This window comes from Lepidochelys kempii, chromosome 5 (assembly GCF_965140265.1).
Source record: "Lepidochelys kempii isolate rLepKem1 chromosome 5, rLepKem1.hap2, whole genome shotgun sequence".
NCBI classification, from domain to species: Eukaryota; Metazoa; Chordata; order Testudines; family Cheloniidae; genus Lepidochelys; species Lepidochelys kempii.
This window is the reverse complement of record NC_133260.1, coordinates 10,070,959-10,088,596: the sequence shown is the minus strand read 5'-3', so window position 1 is coordinate 10,088,596 and position 17,638 is coordinate 10,070,959. Positions and strand designations below refer to the sequence as shown.

The 17,638-nt window shown below is 39.1% G+C and overlaps 1 protein-coding gene across 5 annotated transcripts in view; it reads right to left on the bottom strand.

Moving 5' to 3' along the window:
• Nucleotides 1–360: 360 nt before the first annotated feature.
• Nucleotides 361–17,638, bottom strand: part of PIK3C3 (phosphatidylinositol 3-kinase catalytic subunit type 3) — a 137,463-nt gene continuing 120,185 nt past the window's right edge. For 3 of the 5 annotated variants that reach the window (XM_073343431.1, XM_073343433.1, XM_073343436.1), the window contains 2 exons: nucleotides 7,463–7,588; nucleotides 361–1,430 (listed from right to left, as the gene is read on the bottom strand). In XM_073343431.1, the coding sequence (XP_073199532.1) occupies nucleotides 1,416–1,430; nucleotides 7,463–7,588 (141 nt within the window). In that variant the 3' untranslated portion in view covers nucleotides 361–1,415. Of the gene's footprint in view, nucleotides 1,431–7,462; nucleotides 7,589–15,233; nucleotides 15,318–17,638 lie in introns of those variants that run through there. The other 2 variants (XR_012158836.1, XM_073343432.1) reach the window with 2 other exon arrangements.

Here is a 17,638-nt window from a genome sequence, read left to right as displayed (position 1 = left end):
CTGTGTTTGATATTCATGAGATTCAAACCAGTTGATTTTTTTTCATTTCTGTAAGTGAAAGTCCAGCTGGCTTTCCTCTCTACTCCTATCTTCTTTGTTAAAACATGTTTATGAAAAAAAAAAAAAAAACATACATGCCCTTTGAAAATGTTCATATGCATATAAAAAGCTAATTATACTTGATCATTCAAACAGATTCAGCATAAATCCTTATGTGTGACATGATCATTTTCTTGTAGCCTTATTTTTACAGCATTTCTGTATTGGTATTAAGCCAGGAGCGCCAAACACAATCCTTTAGGATGCCAAGTCGGTGTAGGAAAGGACAAATTCAAAAGCTTAAATGAGACATCTCAAAACTGCATCAAGGAAGAATTTATTAGAGTCAAGGAAAATATTACATGTGGTCACTGTACATTGATGTTCATAGTTAAAGTTAGACTTTGCTATGAACTTATACTAAACCTATCACGGTGCCTTCTGGCTAGTCTTTAGGTTGACAGATTCAGGCTAGCTCTCTAAAAATAGCGGTGTGGACAGCGTTTCAGAACTGTGGCTTGGGGTTTGAAGCCTACCCCTTTCTCCCTAGGCTGTGGAGCCTGAGCTCCAGCTGAAGTCGCAACTTCAAAGAGCTGTCTACACAGCTATTTTTAGAGTACTAGCACAAGTCAGCACTAGCATGAGTCCATCGAGCTGGGCTGGCAGGCTCGCTGCCATGGGCTACATACTGATTATTTCTAATTCTGTGCCTGTATTTGGCTAACTTATCAGCCATTAAAAATATCGTTTTGTAAAGTAAAGAAGAATGATTGTCCTTTCCATATGAGAACTTCTTTCCAAATTGGGAAACGGTTAGATGAATCCATTAAAAACTTTAATTCCAGGTGAAAACTGTTGTGTGTGTTTGTTTGGGGGTGGGGTGTTCAATTATCCTGTTTCTTAGGCTAATGAGAAATCACAATATATACCGTTATAGGCTGCACACTGCATGTATCAATGTCCAAGTTAAGTGCAGCAATGGACTTCAGTTTCTAGGTCCCAAAATATAGTAACCAAGACACAAAAATAAATTCACCAGCAAGTGCTGGATCTCTCTTCTGCAGCCTCTTCCAATCATCCATGACATTGGAGGAAGTTGCCTATTTTACCTACATGGCTTAAGTATCTTACAAGTAATATATGCAGGAACATCTAGGCCCAAAGTGGGAAATAAATACATGTTTTCTAAATAATTGTCATTTTTAACCTTATAATAGTGGTAACCCAGAGACCCCTGTCCTCCAAGCACTCTGTGCTATCAAATGAGCAGTTCTCGCCTTCAGGTGCTGTCTTGAAAAGTCCATAGATGGCTCAAGAAAGTCTCCTTGTTGAGCATTAGATGATATTTCCATTTCCAGCAAAAGCCGTTGATGGGTTTATTTTCTCCAATACTAGAAAAGAAGACAAACACAGTAGGACATTTATTCAGCTTTGATATTCGCAGAAAATCAGTTAAGTGTAATTGTACTCTGGGCTGTAGATTTCACAACTCCATAAAATGCTTAAAGGCAGGTGAACCTCATGACCCTTAGCAGAACAAATATCTATGAAACACACTCTGTTTATGTTAGTTTTTCCACTTGACAAATTGTGTGTGCTGGATGAAAACTTTCTCCCCGGCATCTGAGGCATTTCATTGGGTTTACAGGGTTTGCTTTTCCAAATTGGAGAACAAAATTGGAACTTGGCAGAAAATGAGAAAGGGGCACCATCTACCACAGATTTGAGATGCAACATGGGATGCTGCCAAGGCTGCTAACTAAGCCCACAGTGCTTGAGAAACCCAAAAGCAAGTCACCCAAATATGATTTAAATGCAGCTTATTCCCACTCATCCCAAATTAAAACCCTGTGACTAAGTCTTTGAACTGTTTTGCTACAAAAAATTGTAAAGCTGTACTGAAGAGTTGCAAACATGAAAATGCTGAACAGTGCTTAACATAACAATCCTGAAATGCAACTGACTGAGTTTGTAATTTATAAGGAAAAAAAAAGAATTAAATAATATGGTAACTTCCTCAACTGGAAATGATCAAATCTCATTTCTACTATTTTCAATCTCTATAGACATGGGGACTGCTGCTAAAATGAAAATAACCATCTCCAGAGACAAGGATATTTAGTCCTTTATAAATGTGAATTGAAATTAATATGTGCATCCTCTTCTCTTGAACAGTTACTACACAAATATATTACACTTTCTTGAGGCAAACTGTATTTAAGGGACATTCAACAAGAGAAGATTGAGATACTGAAAATGGAGATATTAAAAAAAATTATACAGGATCTCAGGTGTTCAAATAGATTAGAAAAAAAACAGGCGTGTTTTCAAACAAAGAGTCTCCATAACATAACTTCTTTGAATCATGTCTCTTTAAAATGTTGTCATTTATATCAATATATATCACTGCTTCTCAGTAACACAACAGATGCCAAAATAATCAGTTCTCTCCATACAACATGAGTTTTACATACACACACGCACACACACAAAGTGGTGTGCAAGAGCACTGAAATACAATTGTTACTACAATAACCAACCTTATTAAAAGCTCTTATATTAACAGGTGAAACAAACAGCACAGACTGCATACTAGTATTTGCAAGTCCATTTTGGAGGTGGGAAGAAAAATAAATCGACAGATGGATAAACAAGCATAAACAAACAACGAACTGAAGGGCATTTCAAACAAAAAATTGCATGGCTTTATGCCAATATCTGCTGTTTAAACAAGTGCCTAATTTTAGACAGTATTTTCAGTTGCTATTTAGAACAATACTATTTGCAATTCATCAAAACAATATTATGACATAAGCACAAACTGAAAACTTCAATTTGGCCATTGTGCAAGATCACTGGTTTATTGTCAATTTAATTGAGTATTAATTGTTCCTTTGTCTACTATTTTACAGCGGTAAGTCCTATAATTTTTGTACAGCAACTTCTCCAAAAAGAAAGCTAGACAAAGAGAAAGTTAAACTGATTAACAAGCATTAAACATTACCAGAGGATGTTGTGAAGGACAAGACTATAACGGGGTTCAAACAAGAACTAGCTAAATTCATGAAGGATGGTTCCATCAATGGCATTACCCAGGATGGGCAGGGATGATGTCCCTAGCCTCTGTTTGCCAGAAGCTAGGAATGGGCGACAGGGAATGGATCACTTGATGATTACCTGTTCTGTTCATTCCCTCCAGGGCACCTGACATTGGCCACTGTCGGAAGACAGGATACTGGGCTAAACAGACCTTTGGTTTGACCCAATATGGCCGTTCTTATGTTCTAAGAATGCTCTAATTCCAATTGTAATAACACACAGCTTAGAGGTGAGGTTCTTACATTATTTCCCTTGAATAATTTTTGCAATCACAATTTTTTTTTTTTTAAATTGTCTCACACTGGGGTTCTCACACCCCAGTCCACCAATGCCTCACTGCTCCTTCAGTCCCCTCTGCCCTCTCATGGCTTTGGACCTTTTTGCATATGAGACCCCAAGCCTGGAAGAACGTCCTAATTAGCATACTCTAACCCCTCTCTTTTCTACAAAAATATTGCTAAAAATCCATCTGTTCCATGGAAGATTCCCGCTTCCATGACCACACACTCCAGGTTTGTTAATGAGATGCATCCTCACTTGTTTTAGACTGTTTTCTACTCACTCATGCCCTTTCGGTTTACGTGCATGTTTTTCAGAGGCACTGGGCACACACAACTCCCAATCAATGAGAACTAGGTGCTCAGCATCTCAGACAATAGGCAACTGTGGCAGGAATTTTGTCCTACATTTAGAACTTCTTATGTATTACAAAGCACTAAAACCCAGTATACTCCAGTGCCTATTCAGCACTAAGTCTGTTTACATGCACAGGCTAACAGAGGGTGACCAGATGTCCCGATTGTATAGGGACAGTCCCGATTTTTGGGTCTTTTTTCTTATATAGGCTCCTATTATCCCCCACCCCCTTCCCGATTTTTCACATTTGCTATCTGGTCACCCTAGGCTAATATCACTTACCTTGGGAAAATCTAGATACTGAATCTAGGGGAAATATGGAGCTCAGAATTAGAGATGAGGCTGGTAACACTACCGATTAAGGGTGCCTGATACTTTCCATTGTAAGACTTTGTTTTCAGTTCAGTTTCACAGATTCCAAGGCTAGAAGGGACTATTGTGTTTTGCTTATAATTTTGACAAAACTAACTGTTTGGGCAGAAAAATGTAGCCAAAACAGTTCAGCCATTTCCAAGAACTAAGTTAGGGAAAATTACATTGTTACACACATGTTAAAAATTCTGACCAGTTTTTCTTTGGAGCTCTAGTGTGCCCTACACAATGGAAAAGGGACTTGAAATTTGGCAGAGGTGGCCTTTGTGTCAGGAATGTGCCTTTTGCCATTCTTGTGAAAATCTGCTCAAATTTGGGCAAGTTATAATCCTTACACCCACAGAATCAGTTCCACTATATGCTGCAATATATAGGCATAGTAACAAGGTGAAGGACAAAGCAGCAGTCTATATACTTCTCATCCTATTAGAAACCATTAGTTTCCTGAATCAGGGGCTCTTACAGGTACAGCCCTCAATCAATATGAAAACTGGGTGTGTGCTGCTAAACCTTAGGCCCTGTTGAACACAATTTAAGCCAGCTTTTAAATGCTTTATCATCAAACACGTCTGCAATTTAAAAACAGTGGGTAAATTAAGAAAATAGTTATGAATGAACAAGTTAATTTTTTTTTTTAAATGGATGACCAAGATCAAATCTGCAAACTCTGATTTATTAGTGCTGCTTGGAAAATGCATTAGCAGCTAGCTGGGAAATTCTGACAGCCATCTAAGACAAATGAACTTCTATTGCAGACATGTCTACAAAAGGGCTAGCATAATACTTTAAAAAAAAGAAATCTGTTTACACCTATGTGGGTCCATTCAGAATCAAAATCAGTGTTGTAGTCACACCAACTCCCCCACCCAAAAAAAGTGTACAATTCTTTAACTTAAGGTGATAGCTTCTTAATACTTGTACTCTAAGCCCTTGTCTACACTGGGGGGGGATCGATCTAAGTTACGCAACTTCAGCTATGTGAATAACGTAGCTGAAGTCGACATACTTAGACCTACTCACCACGGTGCCTTCACTATGGTGAGTTGACTGCTGCCGCTCTCCCGTCGACTCTGCCTGCGCCTCTCACGGCGGTGGAGTACAGGAGTCGACGGGAGAGCATTTGGGGATCAATTTATTGAGTCTAGACTAGACGTGATAAATAGACCCCCCCCCCGCCACTGGATCGATTGCTGCCCGCCGATCTGACAGGTAGTGTAGACATACCCTTAGGGCCCTGAGCTCAGTTCTTACAAGGAATCAATCATTGCCTGACATCTAGTAATTACAGTAACCTAGAGTGACCAAGTACAAATATGAAAGATTTCTCTTTTTCTCTGCATTTTCCTTCTGTTCACATATAAAAACAGTCATAATTTAAAAACACATATATTAAGTTAAGTTTATATTGTTTAATCTGTACGACAGGAGTAGTCAATAGGCGGACCATGGGCCAAATCTGGACCACCAGACGCTTTTGAACGGACCCTGAAATCTTTTTATTTACTTATTATCATTATTATTATTTTCTCAAGTCTGGACCTTGACTATACTTTGACCAAGAAATTTGGACCTTGACAAAAAATAACTGACTACCTCTGCTATAGCGTAACACACTACTTGAAAATAAAAGATACGAGTCTGCATCAAAAAGAGAATTAAGTGGAACATCTTTTGCCCAAAGGATAGCCATAGAAACAGTCCTCCGCACATGAAAATTACAGTTTGTATTTGATTTTGATCATTCTTTTGGAAAATAATTTTTTCTAAAAATATTTGGAAGCCTGACTGGATTTTTTGAGATCAACATTTCTTGATTCTTCTCTGAATTGCAAGTTTCCTCATAAGACTAATAGGTTAGGCCAACAGGCAGATTTAAACAAATCCCTGATAAATGTGAGCTAGACAAGTCAGAAAAACATTATGATCTCAAAGATGAACTAAAATGCTTTTGATTTTATTGCACAATGGTATTAGTCATTTTATCACACCCACAACGGACTACAGTCACATTAGCACATACACTTTATGTGGCTAAAATTTCATTCTTCACATACGGAAGTGTGCATTCTGATATTAAAAATGATAGCAGGAAAGGAGAATATTCCCCCATGGAGGCTTCAGAGGTTTGTAAAGATAATTAGTTGGAATACACTGTTTAGAAGCCAGCAATAAAAGCCACCATCAACAAAAGTCAGTAGCTGTGGGGGAACCAAAGCAAGAGTAGGAAAATGAGAACTTTAGTCTTACTTGCTAAAATTTCTCTTCTTGGCGATATCATCCTCAGGAGTGGCAGGTCCTCCTCTTGCAGGATTCAGAGACAGCACAGAGCTCTGTCCAACAGGTAGACTTGACCCCTAAGGACCCACCCATGCAGAGCCTGCCAAAACAGACTACTTGCAGGACTGAACAGCACTCTCCAAATCAAGAGTTTAGCTGCTCACTTGCTCCTGCAAAGGGAAGACTTTTTTGGGGGCATGTCTTTAAGAAGGCTGTCCCCAGCTGAAAACAGTGTTCTACTGCTTCTGAAGTCTGCCAGGGAAAGACATACCTAGACAAGGGGCTGCTGGTCACAAGACAAATGTAACCACACAGTATATTTAACAGAGGAATAACTGACAGAAGATTGCTCTTATTGAACTTTTTTTTCTATTGATTTAATTTTCGTAATGTATAAATAATACAAAGGACTATCTAGCTCATGTTTTGTGAACTGTGAATCTTAAAGCTGTTTAAGATTTCAAATCTTTACTACATAGGCAGAAAATTTAAAAACTTTAGGAAAAACTTTTTCACTAAGAGGGTGGTGAAACACTGGAATGCGTTACCTAGGGAGGTGGTAGAATCTCCTTCCTTAGAGGTTTTTAAGGTCAGGCTTGACAAAGCCCTGGCTGGGATGATTTAACTGGGAATTGGTCCTGCTTTGAGCAGGGGGTTGGACTAGATGACCTTCTGGGGTCCCTTCCAACCCTGATATTCTATGATTCTATGAAAATTACAAATAAATACACTTCAAAGCTAAACTCTTGGGAAATCCTTAACTTGCTAAAATATGAGATGGCAGGCCCTTAAAAGTTTCCTCTCTCCTGGTCGAGCCATTGACCATACAAAATTGCAGAACCTTAAGGCAAAGCAGTATCTGTAATGTCATCCATCACTTGGGCAGCTGCTCTGAACTTAACATTTTTTAACCATTTCAAAACTCCTTAAAGCACAGGCTGGCAAAACGTTCATCTCTCTGTTCCCACAGTCAGTCACTCTCTCTACCCCTCTTTTCACCGTGAGGCCACAGACAGCCCATCAGTCTGTAGTATCTTACCTGAGCAAACTTGTGTATTTGTTCTACTACAGCTGCAAAGAGAGCGTGGACACTTTCATCAATTAGACTCTGCATGTAATGTACAGCTTCTTCATCAGAGAGGTCCAAACGGAACTTGTCCTGCACCTGGTAGGAAGAAATTAGAAAGATCAGCCCTTTTATGCAGAAAGAAAACTCTGGCCCTGTAATTGTAGAATTCCATTTTTATTATATTTATATACAAACATCTTCCAAGCAGCACAGACAGCTGCCACTGGACTCAGCACAATTGGGGTTGCCAACTTTGGTTGGATGAATTCCCAGAGATTTCATCACATGACATTATCTTTGATTTAAGAATAATCTTTAATTCCTGGGGACTCCAGGACAATCCTGGAGGGTTGGCAACCCAAAGCACAACTGAGCTGCAAACAAGTATCTATGGGCAGAAGAATTCAATCCTATTGTTCTATATGCATTTCTTGGGGGGAAGGTGAAGAAGGGAAAACATCTGAAAGACCAGCTATATTTAAAATAGAAAGAAAATCCTATTACTGAATCACCTTCTGGGTGTGCTGTTCTGTCCCATCTAGTGGCACTGAGACCACTTAGAGACAGAGATAAAATGAGTCTGCTCTACAGCCTTAGGTAACAGCCATTTGGCTTTTAGCTCATGCAGTAGAGGCTCATGCACTAAGCTCCAGAGGTCCCTGGTTCAATCCTGCACGCTGACGGCCAGGGTTTGGCGGTGTTACAATAATCTAATTCCAAAGCAAAAATAATTTCTCCCAACAATTGAAATCAAGTTTTTTAAAAAAAAGTTTTGGAAATCTGATTTTGGTGAAATGGCCAATCTATTAACACAGAGTTTCAAAACAGGCAGCCTACTCAGTGCTCAGCTAGAGCAATGGGTGTCACTACAAGAACCTACATAAACAGTGGCTATGAGTAAGCGTAGCATTCATTATGAGACACATCAAGTTTGATCTCTACATGTAGACGAGCAAAAGCTCTTTGTTTTATTGTGAAAATGCAGCTGAAATATTTTGGATGGTCCTAAGAGTTGCTGAAAGCCTGCAAAGTTCCTTTTGCCTAAAGTTAAATTTAGAATAAACTGTCTTTTTGAAACTGTAAAGCAATTAAGTAAAGAATATGGAATCAGTGTAAGAATGAGCACATTACTCCTATGAAAACTGATCTCCATATGGTAGATGAGAATTTGATTAACTCAGATTACATCCTTCATAGGTAAACAGTGGATTGGAGATACTGCTACTCTTACATGATTTGTTGTTTTGACAGCAGCATATTTTAAATATGGTGCCAAAACGGTTTGCACAGTACTTACAAATTATACACAAACTAAATGCTGAGAGCATTATAATTAAGGACAAAGCAGCAAAATGTCTAGCTTTTATTACTAGAGAAATTCTCCAGTTTCCACTTCGTTTTTCTTACCTCTACTCTGAATAAGCAAAAATCACCCCACCCTGAGATGAACACTGCAGACCCTGAGCATGCTCAGTGATAACCTAGGATTTCTAAATGGTGCCCTGGCAAAAAGCCAAGTGTGTGTGTGTGTGTGTGTGTGTGTGGGGACAGGCATAATCACAGCTCTGAGGTAAATGAAAACAATGAGCATGTGAAAGATTGGTAGCTATTGAGCATGTGCAGTAAGGGGTGAGAGAGGTCAGTTAACTGAGCACCTAGCTGATCAGAGCCCACTCATATCAGTCAGAACTTGTTTTAAAGGTCAGAGCTGTCAATCAGAACTCTGAAGTAATGGTTGATACTGGGCATGTGTGAGTGAGGTAACTGCTTCTAAAACAGAAAGATATATTCGGAGGGAGATACAAATGTAGCTACAATGTAGCACAAAAGGCCAGCTGCCAGGAGGCAGTTTTGGAGTCTGAGTCTGAGTCAGCGAGAGAGAGAGAGACGATCGGAAGAAGACAAAAGCCAGGAAGATGAGCCAGAGAAAAAGCTGATGGAAAGAAGCCAGAAAAGCTGCTGCAGAGAGAGAGAAAGAGAAAGACGAAAATCGGAGCAGAGTAAAGTTGATTGACCAGAAACTGTGCAGCAACAGGTTTTTAAAGGAATACAAAAAGGATTTATAAAGTAAGCCTGTTATTCATTTAATTAGAGTATTAGTATAGTGTAGAATAGTATATAGGGTTAGCGTGTGTGTGTTTATAAGAATGCATACGATTCTGTTATTAATTGTAACATATCTACTTAAACTTTAAAGCAATTTAAGAACTGCTGTCAGCAATGTGTTACAAACTGGCCACTTGTAACAAATCGCTTTGCTTAGCATCATTTAAATTATATACTATTGTAGTTTGAATGCTCTTTAACTCACAATAAGGGATTGCGTCTCAGGGATTTTTGTGTTTCATTTAGGATTTTAGGTTAGACTGTATTAGGGATTATTATTTACATCAATTCATAGATATTTTGTTTTGGAAAAGAATACTGCCTGTGTCAATTACTTTATCGGAAGGATATATCCATGTCCTTTAATATTTCCTTAACAACCCTTGAAACTTATACCTCGGGAAGAACAGACGAAGTGGGCGATAGGCAGACTATTATAGCAGTGTCCCCAAATCCATTTTTCGAGGTAAAAATCTTTTTCCCAACCTCACGCAAAAGCTTGACTTATGTACATTTCATAAAGGTGAAATCAATAACTTTTCATAAATGGAGACCATCTCGTTAAGAATTGTTCAGCAGTTGTCAAGATAGCAAAATTGCAGAAGTGTCTTCCAAGCACAGACATGTCTTCCCTATATTCAAGCCTTTGTTTTAATTCAGCTGGCAACAGCTTAGCTACACTAGCAAACAGTACCTTGCTTCTCAATAGCATTGGGTGGCCAAGGAACCTAAAGTGCTTTGGGGGCATTTATTAAGCCTCACAACAGCTGGGTTAAAATGACCATTTCACAGATGTGCAGAGTGAACAACTTCGAGGCCAACATCTTCAAAGGAAGTCCCTAAAGTTAGTCACCTAAATATCTGGCCTATTTTTCTCATGTGTTGACCACCTAGTAGCTTTCATCAGTAACTGTGAGTGCTCAGCACCTCAGAAAAATCAGGGCCCTTGTACAGCTGGCATAAAATTGCCTCAGGTGGCTTATCCAAGATCATGTGAGTCCGTACACCTGAGAATAAAACCAAGGAGTCTAATACACTGTCTCTTCTAACCACTACCACTCTTAGCCCTGCTGTTTAAAATTCCCAGTAGCAATTTCACAGGGTGACTAGTCTCTGCAACAATTTGACTAATGTATGCCTACAGGGTACATTTTGAAAGGGCTAAGGTTCAGTCTCTTATTTTGCTGGTACAAATTTACCGCTTCATTTTGTGGTCCTAAAGAATGTTGTGTAACAAATATGAGCACTTGCACATCTAATTAATAGATATTAGGAGCAGAATGGATCATTGTACTCACTAGTCTTACCTCCTGCAAAACACAGGTCATAGAACCCAAGGAATTTCTGTACAAGCAAATCACTTTTTGAGCTATAAGTATATTTTTTAGAAAGGCACCGTCTTCACTTAAAGACTTCAGGAGACAGAGAAACCTCTTTGTCCCTAGGTAAGTTGTTTCAGTCATTAACTATCCTCATTATTTAAAGACTGTCTTATTTCTAGTCTGAATTTGTCCAGCTTCAGCTCTCAACCACTGGATCGCATCACACCTTTTTCTGCTAGATTAAAGAGCTGTCCATCATAAGAAATCTCTTTCCATACAGGTATTTATAGATTGTGATCAACTCATCTGTTAACCTACTCTTGGATAAGCTACATATATACTGAGTTTTTCAAGTCTCTCCCTATATGTTTGTTTGCATGACTCTGAATATTTCTGTAGCTTTTTTCTGAATCCTTGCCTATTTATCAACATCCTTTTTAAAGACTGGACCATAAGAACTGGACACAGTAGAGAGATATTACTTCCCTACTCCTACTTTATATTTCTCTGCTTATACACTCATGATCATGTTTGCCCAATTAGCTACAGCATCATACTGGGAGCTCATGTTCAGTTGATTAGCCACCATTACCCTCAAAGTCCTTTTCAGAATCACTGCACTGCAAGACACTGTTTTGCAATTTGTAAGTGTGACCTTCATTCTTTGTTAGCAGATGTATGACCTTGCATTTGGCTTTATTAAAATGCATACTGTTCAAATAAGCACTCTGTACAAACCAATATGGTCATCTGTATAACTGATCTGAGCCCATCACTATTTACCACAATAAGTGTGTCTCCTCTGCAAGCTTTATGAGCAATGATTTTATATTTTCTTTCAAATCATTGATAACAATACTGAACAACAAAGACCCAACAATTATCTGTGGTAACCCACTAGACATACCCCATTTATAGTTACTTTTTTATCTCTAGCAGCTAACCAGTTTTTAATCCATTTAACATAGGCTACATTGATTTTGTATAGTATTACTTTTTTCAATCTGAATGCCAGGCAAGACTAAGTCAATGACTTACAAAAGTTTAAGTATATTACATAAAAAGGGTTACCTTTATCAAACAAAATTCTAATCTCGTCAAAAATCAACATCAAGTTTGATAAGACCCATTTTACTTAAAATCATGTTGATTTGCATCCTTTAGGTCTTTATTGACTATCCCATATCAGTCTTTCCCTGAATTTACCCAGGACTGATTTTGTGCTAACCAGTTATAATTACCCTGGTCGTCTTTTTAAATATTGGCACGTTGGCTGTTTTCCATCCTCTGGAACACTGAAGAAGTTCCAAAAAGTGTTAAAAATCAACATCAAAAGTTCAGAGAACTCTTTGGCCAGTTCTTTTAACATTCCTGAGAGCAAGTTACCAAGTCAAAAAATATTTACTAAATATTAATTGAATAGTTGCTGTTTAGTACTTCCCCTAGTGATGGAACAGAAAATATATCACTATAAGATATGAATACATCCTTTTCCCCTCCCCCTCCACCCAATTTCCTGAAGTGCGCTAGCAACTGAATTCTGGATAGAAAATGTGGGTGTCAGAGAGCAGAAAAAGCAATCGATCTCAGAAATATAAAAGAAAGAAAAAAGTAGGCTAACAAGTAAACCTATGAGTGGGAAAAAATGTTCAAATTGTTCAGAGAAAACAAGAAAAAAAAGCAAAAACCAGATGAGCAAAATGTATGGTTTTAGCTTAATGCTGCGTCTTTCCATCAGTGTCACCCCATTGATGAAGGGGCAGCAAGACCAAAAGAATCAGAGGAAAAAACAGTTTCACCTTCATCCCAGGCATATTTATACAATTGACAATCCATCATGCACATACTGATCACAATCAAGAGCTGAAAACAAAGATCACTCACTCATTGCTCGGCACCAGAACATCCTTACAGCAGTTGGTCATTTATATGTCTATTACTTGCCTAATGCAAACATTTTTTCTAAATAAGCCTCTTATTTTTTACATTATACAGTTTCAAACTTTTACCAAGCCACTAGGATCCCTATTCAGAAAGATACTTTAAACAAGCAAGTAGTTCCCAATTGACTTCAATGAGACTAGTCATGCTTAAAGTTATACACGTGCTTAAGTACCTTCCTGAATCAGTGCAGAGATATTGTGAGGACACTTCAGCAAACATGTTAACTACATTTATCTAAGAAAAAATGAAACCCTTGCAATGCTAAACTGTGCTCTGTGCAATTCTTGTAATCAAGCACTTACTCCATCCACCTTTTAATCTGCTTGTAGAAGAATGTCCTCTTTGAGAGCCTTAAAGCTACTGATGTTAAAATGCTGTATCAGCCAAACGCTGGTAATGACGATTAAATATTTATTGCCTTTCTTGAGAGGAGACCGGCACACATTTCTGTTCAAATATACCAATTCTAGATTAAAATTAGACTGCTATTAACAGTAGGATCAAATGTTGCTGAGCACTAGATCCTTGCATGACAGATTTTCAGTGCTGCAATAAAAAAAATGACTGCTACAACCTAGGTGAGAAGGAATATCATAAAATGACAAATTATTTCTTGAGATGCAGTAGTACCAGAAGCAAGATTAATGAACATTGACGTATGGCTCTTATAACAAAACTAATACAAAGGTGTTACTTCTAATCTCTCAGTAGCAAAGTAACCCATAATTTCTCAAAGAACAGGTAGTACTGGAAAGAGATTTGGGAGTTTCAGATCAGATGATTTGGGAAATCATAAATACTTTAATTTGTGTGTTTCATATCTGAAACAGACTGGAAAAGGGCTAATGTAGTGCCCATCTTTAAAAAAGGGAAGAAGGAGGATCCGGGGAACTACAGGCCAGTCAGCCTCACCTCAGTCCCTGGAAAAATCATGGAGCAGGTCCTCAAGGAATTAATTCTGAAGCACTTAGAGGAGAGGAAAGTGATCAGGAACAGTCAGCATGGATTCACCAAGGGCAAGTCATGCCTGACTAATCTAATTGCCTTCTATGACGAAATAACTGGCTCTGTGGATGAGGGGAAAGCAGTGGACGTGTTGTTCCTTGACTTTAGCAAAGATTTTGACACGGTCTCCCACAGTATTCTTGCCAGCAAGTTAAAGAAGTTATGGGCTGGATGAATGGACTATAAGGCGGATAGAAAGTTGGCTAGATTGTCGGGCTCAACGGGTAGTGATCAATGGCTCCATGTCTAGTTGGCAGCCGGTATCAAGTGGAGTGCCCCAAGGGTCGGTCCTGGGGCAGGTTTTGTTCAATATCTTCATAAATGATCTGGAGGATGGTGTGGATTGCACCCTCAGCAAGTTTGCAGATGACACTAAAGTGAGAGGAGAGGTAGATACGCTGGAGGGTAGGGATAGGATACAGAGGGACCTAGACAAATTGGAGGATTAGGCCAAAAGAAATCTGATGAGGTTCAACAAGGACAAGTGCAGAGTCCTGCACTTAGGATGGAAGAATCCAATGCACCGCTACAGACTAGGGACCGAATGGCTCGGCAGCAGTTCTGCAGAAAAGGACCTGGGGTTACAGTGGACGAGAAGCTGGATAAGAGTCAACTGTGTGCCCTTGTTGCCAAGAAGGCCAATGGCATTTTGGGATGTATAAGTACGGGCATTGTCAGCAGATCGAGGGATGTGATCGTTCCTCTATTTGACACTGGTGAGGCCTCATCTGGAGTACTGTGTCCAGTTTTGGGCCCCACACTACAAGAAGGATGTGGAAAAATTGGAAAGCGTCCAGTGGAGGTCAACAAAAATGATTAGGGGACTGGAACACATGAGTTATGAGGAGAGGCTGAGGGAACTGGGATTGTTTAGTGTGCGGAAGAGAATAATGAGGGGGGATTTGATAGCTGCTTTCAACTACCTGAAAGGGGGTTCCAAAGAGGATGGCTCTAGACTGTTCTCAGTGGTAGCAGATGACAGAACAAGGAGTAATGGTCTCAAGTTGCAGTGGGGGAGATTTAGGTTGGATATTAGAAAAGCCTTTTTCACTAGGAAGGTGGTGAAACACTGGAATGCGTTACCAAGGGAGGTTGTGGAATCTCCTTCCTTAGAAGTTTTTAAGGTCAGGCTTGACAAAGCCCTGGCTGGGATGATTTAATTGGGGATTGGTCCTGCTTTGAGCAGGGGGTTGGACTAGATGACCTCCTGAGGTCCCTTCCAACCCTGATATTCTATGATTCTATGAATAGAGTGCCTACTGCAGAGACATTAAAAACAAAGACGTTAAGCTTGTGCAACTTATATACAACCTCATTTTTGGAATTTGAAGTACACCAACATTCCTCTGTATGCTTTTAAAGTTGTTACTGGTTGGCTGTCACTCAGCAAGAGAAAGGAACATCCTCTGTTCAAAATGTACAGGATAAATCTGGTTGGATTTCTTTGCCTAGATTCCAGAGAGGTATGTTTAAAAATTCAGCTTTTCTATTGAATCAAATTAAACCTAATTCCATATAAATATTGCCTATCGTGATTTATATGTTCTAGAATGAGAAGCTTGGACAAAGATTAAAAGGTTGGATAAAAAATTGACTGACTGTCTTTTAAGGCTTCAAGTTATTGTATTATTGAGGCATCTACAGCCCAAGCCAAGGACCAGGATCCCATGGTGCCAGGCACTATACAAATACAAAACAAAAAGGGCTTAAAGTCTTCCCACTATTTAATTGTATTGTACCTTCAGTACATTAATAATAAAATTATTTTTGGTAGCACCCAGTGTGTGCTAGGAATTTTCCAAATACAGAAGAGGCACAATTCTCATCCCCAAAACAGACAATAATAGGGGGAAAGAGAACAATAGTTACGTTAATAAATACATATGATTATGACAAGAAAGCTAGACTTCAGTTACCCTCAAGCATGGCAATGGCAGTATGTTTCTTATAGTCTTCATAAGCAACTTGACTGTGGGGAGGAGACAGACCATGAGGATGAAATAAGGAAGGCCCTTTTGTGAGCAAGGGATAGCATGGATGAAGACATGGAGACAAACAGAAGAAGCTGCTCACTATTTAAATTCAATGCATGAAGGAAATGAATAAAGGGCAAAACAATATCATATCTTTGTTCTGTTTATTGCAGGCCCACCTGAACTGTGAGCTCAGCTGGCTACCGAAGAAAGTAAAAGGAAAATTGCAATATAATCCTAAAGCCACTTTGCTATGTGATCTCAACAGATAGCAGACAAAACTGGGTTAGACTTGATCAGTAAATGGTTGGGAAACATCCAAGAAACAAAAATGCCACAGGAGTTGGAATTGGAGATTTAGTAGGTGATACTCCCCTTAAAATCTTCTCTGAGCCAGTGACCCAGCACAGGGCTATGAAGCATTGCAATTCTGGACAAAGATTTGTTTTAACTGATATGTGCCAAAGCTCTTCGATATTCCATTACTGCTGCACCAAACAGGTTCCACAGCAATTGGAGAGACTGCAGATAAAGCGTCAAACAAAGCCTCTTTCTGCTTTGTCCGACAGAGAAAGCTTTCATACAATATTTGTTTTAACATGGTCTAAGCCACACTTAGTTGGAAATTCTGGGTCAACTATAGAAATGATGTCTGAGTTATTGCAATTGGGAATATTTTACCTGCAGTTCAAATGATTTGAATGTGGATAGAAGTAAACAGAGTATTGTATAACTGAATTTCAAGTGTGTTTTACAAAAGAAGTGAGAAGACATTTCACACGTCCTGCTGGTTCCATAGTCATGTAACAGTTTATTTCTTGATTCATTATGCTTATACATACTAAGCCATTAAAGTATGTTATTTGGCTAGGATTCCTTTTTCTTAGTAAGCTTAAAAATATATAGGTAATTATCAGCGAAAATCATTTACAATGCTATTGTTAAAGAAAAAAGTCTTATCTATTACCAATTTGAGGGTCGACATTGAACTTATTCTGGTTTGACTGGACTCCCTTTTAAAGCAGGCAGCACTGATCCTTAAACCAGTCAGAGAAGTTGCACATGAGCGACACACATCTCTCTCTGTTCCCCAAAGAGCTAACCTCTGCAGCACTGCTAGCCTGAGCTGAGGTGTAGGCTAGAAATGTAATTATTTTCTCCAGATTCATTAAAAAAAAAATCTCTAAGGCAGCATAGGACGGCTAGCCGTTTATTAACAAACAATATAAAGGATTGACTGCACATAAATATTCGCCAAAAGCCTGAGATAAAAGATTGGCTTTGTAGCTTGCTCAGTAGGTTAACAAATCTGAGCTCTGGGGGACAAAGAAGGGAAAACTAGTTCCAAAGCCAAACAACCCTCATGCAGTATGATCTGTTACCAGCTCCTTCTTGCAGGCATTAAATGTTCTCCAGATGAGAAACTGCCATTGATCTCATTTTGGGGCAGCATCACACAGGGAGGGAAGCGCTTGCTCAGTAAAAAGGTTCCAAACTGTTGGTGGCTTTAACTTGCAAAGCCCTAACCTTGAATGTCATATAAAAGTTCACAAAGCCAGAGCTAGTGCAGTGCTCTCAATGTACTCAACATGTTCTCTATGTACTGAATTTCAGCCGCTTGCGTGGCCGTGCAGATCAGTACCACTAGGACAGTGGGCTACCTCAAGTGTGTGTGTGTGTCTGAAAATAGTGTTCAAATGTAACATTTTAATTTTACTTTTTTGGGGGTGGGGGGGGTGGGGGCGGGGGCTGGTCTGAATACCGTCCCACAAGTGCTGATCATAAAAGTTCTGCCA